This window comes from Pseudorasbora parva, chromosome 11 (genome assembly GCF_024679245.1).
Source record: "Pseudorasbora parva isolate DD20220531a chromosome 11, ASM2467924v1, whole genome shotgun sequence".
NCBI lineage: Eukaryota > Metazoa > Chordata > Actinopteri > Cypriniformes > Gobionidae > Pseudorasbora > Pseudorasbora parva.
The window spans coordinates 5,065,359-5,081,620 of record NC_090182.1 but is presented as its reverse complement, the minus strand read 5'-3'; the positions used below and the strand labels follow the sequence as shown (position 1 = coordinate 5,081,620).

General features: G+C 38.0%; 2 protein-coding genes across 3 annotated transcripts in view; one reads left to right on the top strand and one right to left on the bottom strand.

The window, feature by feature from the left end:
• Positions 1–317: 317 nt before the first annotated feature.
• Positions 318–14,969, bottom strand: magt1 (magnesium transporter 1). Its single transcript, XM_067456854.1, has 10 exons — positions 14,825–14,969; positions 13,912–14,081; positions 13,256–13,373; positions 9,005–9,145; positions 8,788–8,928; positions 4,610–4,699; positions 4,053–4,116; positions 2,247–2,321; positions 2,083–2,173; positions 318–833 (listed from the first exon to the last, which is right to left on the bottom strand). The coding sequence occupies exons 1-10, from the start codon at positions 14,903–14,905 to the stop codon at positions 818–820; spliced, it is 987 nt and encodes a 328-aa protein (XP_067312955.1). The 5' UTR covers positions 14,906–14,969; the 3' UTR covers positions 318–817.
• Positions 14,970–15,886: 917 nt separating this feature from the next.
• The window catches only part of thoc2 (THO complex 2), a 145,591-nt gene continuing 145,215 nt past the window's right edge, over positions 15,887–16,262 (top strand). The window contains exon 1 of one of the 2 annotated variants that reach the window (XM_067456848.1): positions 15,887–16,003. In XM_067456848.1, the coding sequence (XP_067312949.1) occupies positions 15,939–16,003 (65 nt within the window). In that variant the 5' untranslated portion in view covers positions 15,887–15,938. The remainder of the gene's footprint in view (positions 16,004–16,262) is intronic. The other variant, XM_067456846.1, reaches the window with a different exon arrangement.

The following is a 16,262-nucleotide window of genomic DNA, read 5'->3' as shown; positions in this document are numbered from 1 at the left end:
AACTACCACCATTGGTCGAATCAGCTCAAACTAGTCATGTTTTGGTTATATTTGTACATTTTATCTTTAACAGTCTGATCAAACAACGCATCCAAATTCGGATCATTCAGAAGTTGAGCAGATTGCATTGTGGGATATAGTAATAGTAGGTAGCATTATACAATGTTGAAAACTGAGCCAGAAACCAATAATTACTTGATAAGCCTAATATTATTGTTTCACTTTGAAGAGACCAACCGAGTGACTCAAAGCAGAAGGAGAAAACTGTGAGCACAGATAAACAACTGGAAGAGTGATCAATCAAAAGAAATACAATGCAACGAGCAATCAAGGCACTTTTAATGGCAGAAATCATCACCTGAGGCAGGACAAGAGCAAACACTCTCCGCATTTAAGACACTTCCATTCACCCTGAAGTTTCCTCATCTCACACTGCCTCTGAATCACGCTGATTTGACTTTGGACACTTGATATGCACATTCATGAGGTAGAAATGAAAACACCTTGCTTGCTGTTGTGCGTCTTCCAAATCTACGAATTTTGACCCAACCAAATTTAATATAAAACTGTACATTGGATTAGTTTAGCCTCTGTGTTCACACCCCGTTACCCTAGACTACAACACTCAGGGAGAGAAATCCAATGAATTGAACAAACTTCCATTAAAAACTTTAAAATGTAATCTGTAATATATATAAAAAAAAAGCAAGAAGGCACATACAGGGTCAAACAGAACTTTACCAAGTCAATCACTCTTTTTAAACATCAAGGCACTTTGCGCATTAATATTTGCCAGAGCTCCTCCATCGCTCCTCTTTCAGCCAAACAGGAAGCTGCACAAAAACGAGAGGCATTTATGTTAGAAAAGAAAGTCATCATTGGTATGTGCTAAATTATATTTCTTATTATAAACTCTAAGTTCAAAAGTAAGCTTTTAGACCTATTTTATTATTTATTAATTTCTATGTAAAGCACTTTAAATGGCCATTGGTTGAATGAAATGTGCTATACAAATAAACTTGCCTTGCCTATTTGTTCAAAAACACAGTTAAAAAAAGTAATATTGAATTCATATTGGTTTAATATTAAACTAACTATTAGTCCAATTTAAAATAACCATTTGTAACTATTGTGATTTATTCCTGTGATTGCAAAAGCTAAATTTTCAGAAACCTTTCTGATTATCAATGTTGAAAACAGCTGCACTGCTTAAATGTCAGGAGTCTTTAATTAATAGAAAGCTCAAAAGAACATAATTTATTTTAAATAGAAATATTTTGTAACATTATTAATTGTCTTTACTGTCAATTTAAAGGGATACTTCAGCGCTGGCAAAATGGGTTTTCAATCAAATATGGCTGCCTATACAGTAGAAAGCTGAAACATTTTACTTTGAAACCAGTGCTACCTGACTAGAGATAAGAGAGAAAAAATGCTGTTGTCTTCCCCTTTTGCGAAATAGTTAGGAAAACTTCAATCCCCATAATGCACTAGGCATGTTGCAGTCCAAGGCCACGCCCACCAGTCTGCTATGGGTACCTTTACAGAGTCAAGCTCTGTCCTAAATAGTATGGAGGTTAAAATAACCTAAAGCATACTATGTTGAAAAGAGTATGCCAAAAGTCCCCGGATGGTCTACTATTTTCGGTAGATTTCCGAAGTGTGAATCAGTGCACACTTTAAAGAGGTCCTATTATGCAAGTAGTATTGTATAGAAGAATTGTTCCCGGTGCAAGAATTCAACGAGTAAATGTTTAGTCGGAGCGAGTTAGATTTAGTTCCCAGTTGCAGCTAAAGGCTGCAAATTAAAAGTATTTATTTTAAATTACGGTACATTCTATAGTTTTCACAATTTTAAGATTCAGCACCATTTCTGAGTTACTAATCATGCATTGAACATGATCATCAGGTTTAGTGCATCCAGCTCAAGCCAAACAGGGCCGAGCAAATACTAAGACATTATCGAACTCATGTACATTTTTCAATTAAACTTTACAAATGCATTTTCATTAGTGCTCCCAGACTCTCTTTGCATTGATATTTCAATCCTTTTTTGGACTAATGATGGTCACATGATCTCACCTGTAAGGATATCCGTGGTATTTGGCCCTGAAGACTGACAGCAGCCAACTGAAGAACAGCACCACCAGCCCAATTCCTGCCATACACATGACTGGAGAGAAAACATGACACATTAAAATGGTTCTCACTTTAGTCTATGCAGCACAGCTCATTTGAAAACATACTTTTCCTCTTCCCGACGTCCAAGTCAGAGGTTGCAGCTTCATGAAGCAGTACCATTCCTAGAGTCACCGCAGCATCTGATTCAGAGTTCAGGAACATGACACCTGAATGACTTACATGACAGACTGTAACATCCTGTGCTAATCAAACAAAAAGCCAATCAGAAAATGCCTATTGTGGCCAAAAACAGAAATGTTCTACAAATACTTACACATGACAAACCTGGCTGGGACATGCTTATTGTTCAATGTCTCAAATCAGTGGTGGGTTGCTGTGTGTTTTTGGTTTATTTTAACATTCAGATCATATGTACGTTTTCTGTATTTGGTTGTGTTGTGAGTATTTGCGGTGTGTTTCTGTATTTGGTTAAGTTGTGAGTATTTGCAGTGTGTTTCTGTATTTGCTTTAGTTGTGAGTATTTGCAGCGAGTTTCTGTATTTGCTTTAGTTGTGAGTATTTGCAGTGTGTTTCTGTATTTGCTTTAGTTGTGAGTATTTGCAGTGTGTTTCTGTATTTGCTTTAGTTGTGAGTATTTGCAGTGTGTTTCTGTATTTGCTTTAGTTGTGAGTATTTGCAGTGTGTTTCTGTATTTGCTTTAGTTGTGAGTATTTGCAGCGTGTTTCTGTATTTGGTTGAGTTGTGAGTATTTACAGTGTGTTTCTGTATTTGGTTGAGTTGTGAGTATTTGCAGCGAGTTTCTGTATTTGGTTGAGTTGTGAGTATTTGCAGTGTGTTTCTGTGTTTGGTTGAGTTGTGAGTATTTGCAGTGTGTTTCTGTGTTTGGTTGAGTTTTGAGTATTTGCAGCGAGTTTCTGTATTTGGTTGAGTTGTGAGTATTTGCAGTGTGTTTCTGTATTTGGTTAAGTTGTGAGTATTTGCAGTGTGTTCTGTATTTGCTTTAGTTGTGAGTATTTGCAGTGTGTTTCTGTATTTGGTTGAGTTGTGAGTATTTGCAGCGAGTTTCTGTATTTGGTTGAGTTGTGAGTATTTGCAGTGTGTTTCTGTGTTTGGTTGAGTTGTGAGTATTTGCAGTGTGTTTCTGTGTTTGGTTGAGTTTTGAGTATTTGCAGCGAGTTTCTGTATTTGGTTGAGTTGTGAGTATTTGCAGTGTGTTTCTGTGTTTGGTTGAGTTGTGAGTATTTGCAGTGTGTTTCTGTGTTTGGTTGAGTTGTGAGTATTTGCAGTGTGTTTCTGTGTTTGGTTGAGTTGTGAGTATTTGCAGTGTGTTTCTGTGTTTGGTTGAGTTTTGAGTATTTGCAGCGAGTTTCTGTATTTGGTTGAGTTGTGAGTATTTGCAGTGTGTTTCTGTGTTTGGTTGAGTTGTGAGTATTTGCAGTGTGTTTCTGTGTTTGGTTGTGTTGTGAGTATTTGCAGCGTGTTTCTGTATTTGTTTCTGGTTGAGTTGTGAGTATTTGCAGTGTGTTTCTTTATTTGGTTGAGTTGTGAGTGTTTGCAGTGTGTTTCTGTATTTGCTTGAGTTGTGAGTATTTGCAGTGTGTTTCTGTATTTGGTTAAGTTGTGAGTATTTGCAGCGATTCTGTATTTGGTTGAGTTGTGAGTATTTGCAGCGATTCTGTATTTGGTTGAGTTGTGAGTATTTGCAGCGCGTTTCTATATTTGGTTGACAATAAGGTCAGCTGCAAAAATAACCCTGTCCAGACCATTCCAGCGGTAATTTTTAACTGCATGTCTTTAGTAATTTTGACAGTATTCCCGCCAAAATAGGGTTCACGCTGGAGCAAGCTGTTAGTAAATCGGGCTCATTGTGTCAGTGTAACTGATCTGAGTGCAGTGGCAGTGAAGGATACTGAAGAGAAGAACAATGTGTGTCTCTGCCACAAACTGAGCCTGGCTGCTGCCGTGGATGTAACTCTGAAATCAAGGAGAGACACATTACTGTGGATTATCATTTGATATAAAAACCTGAACATGTGAGCATGACCTGAGGAATCTAATGTTCAGTGATGTTATCAATCATAACACTGGATGTCTACAGACTAGCACAAAAACCAAGACTTTCGGACCAAGGGTGGAAAATGATCATGTTTTGCAAACATAGAACCGTTTTTGTGCAAACTTTATTAAGATCATAAATGGCCCTCAAGGAGATTAAAAAGGCATAACCCCTTTAAACATGGCTATAAATTGAAGTTTTGAGGATTTTTATGCTAGATAAAAATAGTGAGGACTCAAATCAAATGCTCAATAGAAGGATTTAAAGCAGCTGACAAACTCTGCTGAACAAAAGAGACTCAATATGAAATAAATCAACACAGCAAAGAAAACTGGGACTGTTTAGATGGGGTTCTTCTAAAATATAAAAGGAAGAAATAAAACTAAACGTTAGGTAAAGAGTCTAACAAACCACTTGGCCAGAGTTGGGGTTCTTGTGGGCGTATGGAGGTCCTCGGATGTGGTTCCACATTTGACCCGACGTCATGATCAAAACAAAACACTAGAGATAGAGAGAGATAGATTCATTCATGTTAACTAGATTTTATGTTCTAAACCAAAATAGAGGTGCATCCCAATTTTCACACTAATACACTATTCTGTGGCATTTTGTAATATAAAAGCAATGTGTTCACACTGAAAACTCCAACAACAAAAAAAAGTGCTATTTAAAGGGGTGGGTGAATGCGATTTCACTTTTTATCTTTAGTTAGTGTGTAATGTTGCTGCTTGAGCATTAACAGTATCTGCAAAGTTACAGCGCTGAAAGTTCAATGCAAACGGAGATATTGTCTTTTAAAATTACAGTTTATTGCCTACAAAAACGGCCGGTTTGGACTACAACGAGCTTCTTCCTGGGTTGGTGACATCATAAACCCTCGCTAGTCTCCGCAGATGAGACTTCTGCCCGTAATGGGAAGGGGCGTGGCGTTTCCGGCAACCTGTGCTTGGCACTTCAGCCAATAAAAATACAGGAAACTACATTTGGCCATCTGACCAATCTAAGACCATTGCGTTTTTCGGAGGGATGGGCTTCATAGAAGCAGGAAGCAAATGAGCCGTTCAAAGGATAGTGGAGACAGCGGTGTGGAAAAAAGGGAGAATAGAAGAAAAATACAGCGTAAAAAAAGAAAAAAAGAAGCATTAAACCATGTTATAATGCGCCCCATAAACACAACCAAGCCTAGAAAATAACACGGAACCACCCCTTTAAAGCAAAAACTCTTATTTTTTTCCTGAATGATGCACCTAACAATGAACAGAAAAAACGAAGTGTGACTTGGACACTTCATGCACTCTACTGTCACTGATTTCCTCACATAGCCAAAGGGCATCAGACTCCAACGCTGGATGATTATTAATTTATTATTTATTTTCAATTTTGGTTTTCGGACAAATTTTACTTCGCTGCATGACTGTTATGAAATATAAAGGTCATGGTCGCACCAGTGCAGAGAAAGCCCAGACGTTCTTGTTGAACAGGAACTCCAGGTTGAAAACAAGTTATTACAGTTTAAATGTTTATATTTCACCAACAAGCTGTAGTGGAAACGATTCTGTTATTAAAAGGTTGATATAAAAACTGCCTTATGTGCGATTAAAAAAAATGTTTGTACAAATCAGTTTTAGCCATTTAAGTGTTAAGATTATTTAATTGATTATTAAAGGGTTAGTTTATCCAAAAATTGATGTCATTAATGACTCCCCCTAATGTCGTTCTTCGCCCGTATGACCTCCATTCATCTTCAGACACAGTTTAAGATATTTTATATTTATTTGAGGTTTGAAAACAAACGCGGAAGACAATGCTGAATAAAGTCGTAGTTTTTCCTATTTTTGGACCAAAATACATTTTTGCTGCTTCAAGAGACTCTAATTAACCCAGCCTTTCTCAAACTTTTTTCAGTCAGGGCACCTTTCAAAAGTGCATAAAATTTCAAGGCACCCCAGTTTAAAATATATTTTAAAAACACTGCATAACCCAAATTTAAATGCAAATGTCCTGTTTATTTAGACCGGACAGTAATGAACAGAGCATAATACTCCATTTCAAAGTAAAAACTGTCCGGTTCTTGTGGGGCTTTTCTTTTTTTAAAACGATCCATGCTGCTGTTGCTTGTTTCTTGCTCTTTGTGAAATCAAATGTATTTTCGCGGTTAAATTATAAACATGTAGCCAACTGCACAGTCACGCGACCCCGGTGAGGACGTCATGAGAGTTACTGATGTGAGATGGATTTTTATGGTTAATTTTATATATATATATATATATATATATATATATATATATATATATATATATATATATATATATATATATATTTATCTAAAATTAATTTACAATTTTATTAATCCGCTCATATGTTTAACTCTTTCACACGCAAATGTAAAACATTCTGGCTGACCCCCCAGCGTGAGTTTTTCAAAGCGACCGTTATTAATGTGTCACTTTATGGTTTCCATGGTGACGCGTCATTGCTTGTCATGTGACACACCGCAGCAACAACAACAACAGAGCTGAATGAATGATGATCTGCTTTTATCATTGTCATTTTTCCTTTTTTATTCAAAATGTTCACAAATTTGTTAGATATGGCATGAATTATCTGATATTCCGATTGTCAAATATATACAAGTGGAAGTGTTTTGTTGTTTAAACACCTTATAACGATCGCGTTAGTTGAGCTGTATGCACGACGGGCACCGCCATCGCCGCCACAGGCGCAGTTCAGAAAATCGGATCTGTTGGATTTACAAGACGTGAATTCGTCCACTTCTCTCAAAATACATAAAAGTAAGTGGCAGGTGAACTGGGAGAAGAGTAATGTTAAACTTTAAAGTTACTGACACAATGTGTATCTGATATGAATAAAACTAATTATAATGGAAAGGATTATTATTGCCTCTTCATTTTTCATCATTGTGTATTTTACAAACTCTAAATGTATAGTTTTTTTTAGTACGTATATGTATGAAACCCAAAATAAACATTATGTGGCTGAAAACACTGAAAAGTTGTGATATATGACAGCTCTGAGCGCGCCTGTCTCTGGCTCAGTGCAAGCCAACGCGAAAGCACATTTGAATTTACATTTGAATGAACGTGATGCACTGACCGTTCTAATCACATGTGTGAATGTGTGATCGTAAGTGCGAAAGGGATAAAAAGAAGAAGAATGTATTTATATAAATTCAAATATATTTTATATATGAAATTTCAGATTTTTTTTTTTTTTTTTTTAGCCTATGTAATTTTTTGGCGGCACCCCTGACACAGTCAGGGGGCACCCCAGTGTGCCGCGGCACCCACTTTGAGAAAGGCTGAATTAACCCACTGATGTCCCATATGGACTACTGTGATGATGTTTTTATTCCCTTTCTGGACATGGACAGTATAGTGTGCATACACTTGCATACGCTCTCGGACGAAATATAAAATATCTTAAACTGAAGATGAACGGAGGTCTTACGGGTGTGAAACGACATTAGGGTGAGGAGTTAATGACATGCATTGTATTTTTGGATGAACAAACCCTTTAATTTATTTTTTCTCTGACACATTTTAATTTAAAGCAGCACTAGGTAACTTTTCAACCTTCATAATATATTTTTTAAGACTCTTGTGATGATAAATCGACTTACAATAGGTTGAATGACACGACTGCCATAGCCTGATGAGGTCTGTATCGTTTTTAATCGTACTTTTAAACTTCGGGTTTCGGGTAGTAACCCGAGAAAAAGAAAAGAACTACAAAATTCGACTGCTTTACGGCATATACGTCACTTCCACCAACACACACACTTCCTTACTTTCGGACGTGCGAGCCCAACTTTGTTCGTCGGATAATATAGTCATGTCCGAAGCAGCAGAGACAAATAAGAAAGAAAAGGTTTTGTTGGAGGAAAGCAATAAGAGGAAATGAAAAAAATGATGGGATTAAAGGCAGGACGAGGATCAAAATGTGACCAGGGTTTGCTCGTCGGTGTGAGCTGAAGGAGGCGAGCCCGACCGATGCTGTCCTGCTTGTTACGGTGAGCTACCACTCAAACACTGAACTGAAGGATCATATAGATTCTGGAAAACGCTAACCAATAGACTACTATAATGACGCTGGCTTGTAAACGTGAGCATCGTGATTATTTGGCGTTTGAAAAAAACAAAACCCATGAAATTATATTCATATGACATGCTGAAACATAAGCCACTGACTGTAACGTTACCTGGGATGAAGACATTTCACACGTGCCGCCAGAAGTGCTGCACCGACCCGCGGGACGCTTTAATGAAGTTATTTGGCCCGCACCGCACCACTAGTATATATTTTTACAACACGCCGCGCACCCGCGACCTTTAAATAGACATACGGGGTCCGCGGGTTATGAGACGACCCACGCATCACTAGTTCAGGGCTATCAGGGTTGTCATGTCAACAAATGCACGCGCGATGGCGTCCCCTGTTGTAGGATGACTGAGCTTACGACAGTAGCTGAGGACATTATTTTTTCCAAACTGTAGGGGGACCCCGAGAGCAAAAGTAGCCAAGTGGGGCTTTAACATCACTGTTATAAAATATAAAAACCATGGTCGCACCAGTGCAGAGAAAGCCCAGACGTTCTTGTTGAAGAGGAACTCCAGGTTGTTTCGGCGCAAGTAAGCCAGACTGCCGATGAACGCCAGCAGCAAACCCAGCATCAGCGGCCCGGCGTAGTTCGGAGGCCTGATCACCCGGATCTGGACGACACACACACCAGCACATTAAACACTGCCATGATCCATCTGGAGCTGAATGTGAATGCTCTAGTCTTACATGGACGTCTGTGCGGTCCGCCACCCATCGGGCCAGCTGCTCGGCGGCGAAGCCTCGGACCTGAAGCTCGTACGTGTCCGCTCGCTTGGGTTTGCCTTTGGCCGGGAAGTTGATGAATGTTGGAGCCGAGTTCATGTTGAGCTACAGAGGACATACAGAGCAATGTAACTATTATAAAATCACCACCAAGCCATCTTAGGTGTAGATCACTCCCTTCTTTCAGCCAAACACAATCCGAATCAGATTAGAAAATATCCTTCAAAGCTTTATAATGGGAGTGAATGGGGGAATCAAGATTTTGAAGCCCAAAAAAAAGTGCATCTATCCATCATAAAAGTGGAAAAAAACTCCAATAAAGGCCTTCTGATGCGAAGCAATGCATTTGTGTAAGAATAATATCCGGTAACACTTTAGTCTGAGGAACACATATTCACTATTAACTACGACTTTTGCCTCAATAAACTCCTAATTTACTGCTTATTAATAGTTAGTAAGGTAGTTTTTGTACTATTTAAGTTTAGGTATTGGGTCGGATTAAGGGATGTAGAATAAGGTCATGCAGAATAAGGCATTAATATGTGCTTTATAAGTGCTAATAAACAGCCAATATCCTAGTAATTTGCATGCTAATAAGCAACTAGTTAATAACTGACCCTTAAAATAAAATGTTCCCAAATATCCATATATATATATATATATATAACTTTATAAACTATAATCACAGGCTTCTGGTAACGGCTGTACGCAAGTGTAGTTATGGCGGAAAAGTGACCTCTGACCTGACGCATGCCGTGGGATGTAGAGTAGTGTGAGCTCAGGTGAGAGTCGACGCCTCTCACAGTTCAAACAACAAACTTAAGTTCCTCCCACATTTCTCTTTAAAAAAATCAAGTGGGATTAGTCTATAAAGTTATAAATATGTATTTTTTTTAACATAAACGCATGGTTTCCCTTCAGAAGGTCTTTATTAACCCTCTAAAACCTTACGGATTACTTCTATGATGGATGGTTGCACTTTTTTAGGTCTTCAAAATCTATCTTACCATGAATTTATCCATTGGGGAACATTCTCAGAAAATATGGCATATTGTTTCATTATGCCAATGATACTCAGATGTATCTGCCACTCAGCCGTCGGTCTCAATATTAGAATGTCTAAAGTATATTAAAACTTGGATGGCAGAAAACTGTTTGATTTTAAAGGTGCACTATACAACTTTCCGTCCACTGGAGGGCGCCTATTCAAAACAAAGGTGTAGTTTGATGACGCCAAGTGTGAGCGCAGCATCTTGGGACGTGTGGTCTTCACCTCACAGCCGGTGGAAAATAGGACTCGGGCAGAAATTATGTTGATGGATGCGGTTATTAACGTTACTGTAGTGTGAAGCAGAGCAGGACCGAGTGTTGAGGAGCTGAGCACGACCGCTGGAGCGATTGTTAAACAAATACCCGCCTCGCAACTATGGGAATTTTATTATGAAGGGACGGGACACTTCGCCGGGCGCCTGCACTGATCCGCTCTTCCGGTCATGATCATAAGGTAAAGCAGCTCTGTTTATCATATTAGATACATTTAAGTGTGTTGAAAATGATGTTATGACGTTACTCCGTACGTTCACTTGTTCACACTGCTAAGAGTAAAGCGCTCCTGCCAAATAAAACCCAAAACCGAGGGTAGCACAGATATGACGCGATTGACAGGCGACTCCCTCCTGACTCTCGATTGGATTTCTGCAACTCCCTGTATTTCGGTACAAGTTCTGCATCCTTGGCACGTTTGCAGGCAGTACAAAATGCTGCAGCGTGGCTTTAAACAAAAGAGTAAAGAAATACGATCATGTTTCCCCAATACTAGCCTCGTTACAATGGCTGCCAGTTCACCTTAGAATAAGGTATAACATGTTATTATTCGTTTTTAAATCCTTACACAATCAGGCCCCACCATATCTCACAAATCTTCTGCGTCCATATAATCCTAAATGATCACTCCATTCAGAAAACCTAAACCTACTTGTAGTGCCTAGGACAACCCGGGTTCACAAAGGCGATCGAGCCTTTGCGGTAACCGGGCCGAGCCTTTGGAATGAGTTACCCCTATCCATTCAGTCTGTTACACACCTGCATGTTTTTAAGAAGTTGCTGAAAGCCTATTTAATGAAGGGGGCATATACTGTTTAAACTGTATTTTTTTAAATATTGTTTTTGTTTTTAATTCCTTTTTATTCATATATTATATATATATATATATATATATATATATATATATATATATATATATATATATATATATATATATATATATATATATATATATATGTTGTGCTATATAAATAAATAAAGAAACAAACAAACAAACAAACATACCATTCATCATAACCAATTGTTACCATTCACTGGCATTATAAAGCTTGGAAGAGCCAGGAATTGTTATTACTATAACTCTGAATGTGTTTGGCTGAAAGAAGAATGTCATACACACCTAGGATGGCGTGAGGGTGAGTAAATCATGGGGTAATCTTCATTTTTGGGTGAACTAACTCTATAATTGCAAAATGATTTGTAATTTACCCCCATTTATTTTCTTATACAAATTACTGGTCTTATTGATGTCATATCTCGCTGTGCCTCTAAAACAACCTTACTTTTACAATGACATCCCCTAGTCTTTGTGAGCAACTAATTAATGTTAACTGTTACTTACCATAATGTTAACGTTAACCAGCAGGTGTATAGTCATCACATTTAGGTTTGGCTCAATTATATTATTTATATGGTTGTTTAAGAAATGAAAAGCGACACACTCCATCAGTTAGGGTTAGAAGAACTGTTGCCAAACATAATCACTGCAATAATGATTAGATACTTAAAGGGGGGGTGAAATGCTGTTTCATGCATACTGATCTTTTTACACTGTTAAAGACTTGGAATCCCATACTAAACATAGACAAAGTTTCAAAAGTTAAGGTGGACGTTTGATGGGAGTATTTCTTTGTCAAAAATACTACTTCCGGTTAGTCATAAGTTTCGGCAAGTTTTTTGCGATCATGCGTCCCCATTGACGTTAATGGGGGCGGAATTTCCTTGTATGGGCCTTACGGACAATTCTACCGGAAGAGTGTGAGAGAGAGAGAGCGAGAGAGCGAAAGCAACAGGCTACGCCCATCAAAGCGCTGGCTCGTAGGCTGCGCTGCACAGGTGATGTGCACAATTACAATGTCACCAAAAAAGTGGGTTTTTGGTTGCCAGACCAAGACAGTCCTGCACAGAATCCCCAAAACCCCGCGTTAAGGCAACAGTGGATGTAATTTGCTTTTCCGGATCAGCAACTGAGTTGCGCGAATGTTTATATCTGTTCGCTGCATTTCGGTGCCGACTGTTTCATAAACAAGGCCCAGCTCGACGCCGGATTTTCCAATCGCCTAATGCTGAAGGATGGAGCAGTCCCAACGATAAAGGTCCCAACGTTAGAACCGCAGGCGGTGAGTAAGACTGCTTCAAATGTCTGTGTCTATGCTCATCAAGTAGCCCAAACATGATCACGTATAGTTACTATATATATTACTATATATAGAAATTGATCAATGGAGCATGCGATGTGTAGTGCGTGTACATTTGTTTAGCTGGCCACTATATGACAAAAATACGACGATATAATTCAAGTATAAATATGTAAATAACACAAGTCGCTAAGCATATTATATAGTTAGTGTATAACTTGTACCACATAGAGACGTCCTGCTCTAGTCGTTTTTGCTGCTGCTCCTGTTCAACTGCAGCCTCTGGGTCTGATTCCGGATCATAGATGTATGGCTGTATCTGATTAAAAGCCATATTTTTATTTTGAATAAAGTTTTTTCCCGCTGTTAGGGATGACACAGCTTTACGACGCACTCGACTCAACACAATAGCAGCAGCGTGCACACGTCATTATTTAGCTCCGCTCACACGACACGCCCCCACCCGCTCGGCTTTTTTCGGAAAGACTCGGAACAGCGCATTTTTCTTATATAATTATTAAAAAAATAAAGACTTTTCAGAGATATGCAGGATGCAATGCTACTCTATAGGTACTCAAGATTGACATGACACTGACTGAAAGTGAGTGTTTCACCCCCCCTTTAAGGATAGACTCTTAAATCTGAACAGCGACTTTGTTTCCCAGTGTGTATCACAGATCACAAATGGCACTTCATGTTCACTTTAAAAGAGTAAAGCATGAGGTGGAGTAAAAATAAATTCAGGGATGGTTACCATCTGGAAAACATCTGAGCCGTCATCAAAATCCACCATTGCAAAGAAAATCCGGTTAGTAAACGCACTCGAATAACGCCAGGAGTTGGCCAGAATCTGGTACTCTTCATCTGCCTGTCTGAAAACACAAGCAAAACACACTTTTATTCAACAGAAAAATCTCTTTTTAAATATATATATATATATTTTTAAATATTAACAAGTTTGTTTAATGCAAATTAATACAGTGCAAAAGTTTTAAGTTTTAATGTGAAGAATGTAATTTTTGTGTAGCAATAATAACTGGAAATGCAAAAATATTGCTTTTAAAATGCTCCCTCGGAAAACAAATGTATTATCCACGGCTCATGACAACATATTGACGTCTTAAGAAGCAGAACGATCAGTCTGTGCTATAGAGTAGTGCAGGTATGAAATCACTTTGTACGCCAAAACGCAGAAGCGAATTAGCATTTTAGCTTTTTTTGATGCTCAAAGTGACGGCACCCATTGACTTGCATTATAAGAATCACTGAGGACCACAGTTTCAGCTAACAATCTTCACCCAAAACATTACCCTTGACATTCTTTCTGTAATATTTCCATTTAATTTTACCAAAAATAATTTGTAATTGTTAAGAATAACAGCCTTTCTGCAGTGTGTGTGTTACACTCACTTGCAGACGGCACATTGTCTCTGTTGCTGCAGCGCCGTGAACATGATGATGACGGAGTAGTTGCGTGGAGGGGCTCGGATGAGCTTCCTAAACTTCTCTCCGTTCAGCCGGATTACGGCACGCTTACTGGTCCAATCCATCAACTGACTGACCTTCTCTGATAGCAGGGTCTGCAAACACACACACACACACACACACACACACACACACACACACACACACACACACACACACACACACACTCTCACACACACACACACACACACACACACACACACACACACACACATAAGTCTCACAGGTATATTTGTGGCATTAGTGGTGGTTGAGGAGAGTCCCCCTTCTATATGTAAAGTGATTCATAAATGTAAGTAATTATTATTATTATACAGCCAATAAAACATTGTATGGGTCATACATACACTGTATGCCAAAAAATCATTAGGTCATTAAGTAAAGATCATGTTCCATGAAGATATTTTGTAAATTATTACTGTAAATAAATCACAAATGTATTATTAGTATTAATATGCATTGCGAAGTCTAACATTAATATGCATTGCCAAGTCTGCATTGTCTAATATGAACAACACAAACAGAAGTAGGACAGTCAGGTCAGTTCAGAGGCTGATGTACAACAGGAAGCTTAGCTTAGTTTGCATACATGACCAAGTGTGTCAGACCATTATACACTGAATAAAACCGACATCAATCATTCATTCTCAGTAATTTACAGATGGATCCCAGTGTCCTCGCAAATGCAGACATGAATGAGTCATTTAATCCCCTCATGAGCTGTACAGACAGAATCTCTCGGAGCCTTTGAGAAACCAGTCAGCTTATAACTTACATGAGAGGGGTGACTTAACGTACAAATAGAACACTCAATAACAAGCCAAGATAATACACTGACCTCCTTCTTTTTCTGTCCATTTGATGGCGTGCCGTGTAAACTAACAGCGAGCAAAACAACTATCAAAAGTTTATAAAACATTTCTGAAACAGCCACTGTCTGAGGCCACGACAGTTCTGCAGGAAGCAACTCTGTCCTCTTCCTATTGGTGGAGTTCAGTGGAAGAGGAAGAGCTTCAAAATAAAAGTCTTAAGCGACAAAACTATACGTTAGTATTTTCAAAATAAAAGCATCAAGCTTCCGGTTAAATAAATAAATAAATAAATAAATAAATAAATAAATAAATAAATAAATAAATAAATAAATAAATAAATAAATAGTTCGTTTGTATGTATGTAAAAAAGGGGAAACCCGAAACCCGGTTTATTACAGTAAAAGTACGATTATAAATTAAAATTCAACAAAATGTATGGCATGACTGATGATAAAGAACCTGTAGTCTAGAAATACAATACAAAATACATAAATATGCTGAAACAAATATCGAAGGGAGGCACGTCTGTTGAAATAAAAATAAATGAATAAAAATATTGTAAATGTTGGTGTCGTTTCCCACCGTATATATTTATTATACCTTATTTTATTTTAGCCCCAGCCACAAGTTATTATGTAGCCATTTTCTTTCTCTTTAATTCAGTTAATTATCAACTGTGTTCTTTCTGTTATAGCAAAGTGTGTACACTTTCAGTGTTTTAGCTGTTTCCATGTTTAGATGCCCTGGATACAGTAACATGTTTTATTGATTATGAACGATGAATAATTTACATACAGTTACGGCTTGCACATACAACTGTGTGTACAATCAAAATGATATAAAAACAAAAACAACAAAGCCGTTAGGATGAAAAAGATAGAAAGCAGATTCGTGCTCAGGCAGGGATATTTCTAAAACATTTATTATCGCTTAATTTCTATTTTTTTAATATTTAAAACATTGCTATTGTTGCCTTCTATGTATTTAGAAATTAAACGAAAAGGTAGATATTAAATTACTTGAAAATAAATTGAAAATAAACACTCCGACATCCCGAGATGCATTGACGCGCGCGCGAGCGTGTGTGCTAAACATCCGGCTCGCGCCGCCGCTGCTGTGAGTGAGTGTGTTTGGAGGAAGATGGCGGCGCTTATCCTCCCGTCTGACTGGATAAAAAACTGGGACAAATCTGGCAAAAATGAGTTGTGAGTAGGAGTTTAGTAATCGGGTGGAGAGTGTGGATAGGAATAAAGTTATAAACGTTTTGTTTGGCCGTTATAATCGTGGGTTATTGTCGAAAGCATAAATCATATTCTCTTCATTGTCAATGTCCACAGCTTGTGCGCGTTGAAAACTATTCCCTTAAAGTTCAATAAAATGGCATATAAACCATGATATACCGTTAACCATATAAGCAATATAAAATCTATAGTTTCTGCAAATGTATATGTAAGGCACTTTAAC

What these genes read in the sequence shown, in the direction of transcription:
- magt1 (XM_067456854.1), bottom strand. Translation starts at nt 14,905, where the DNA reads ATGTTTTATAAACTTTTGATAGTTGTTTTGCTCGCTGTTAGTTTACAC. An exon ending in ATGGACAGAAAAAGAAGGAG is followed by an intron (nt 14,082 to 14,824) that starts GTCAGTGTATTA and finishes GTGTGTTTGCAG; the next exon opens with ACCCTGCTATCAGAGAAGGT. An exon ending in CGGACCGCACAGACGTCCAT is followed by an intron (nt 8,929 to 9,004) that starts GTAAGACTAGAG and finishes TGTGTCGTCCAG; the next exon opens with ATCCGGGTGATCAGGCCTCC.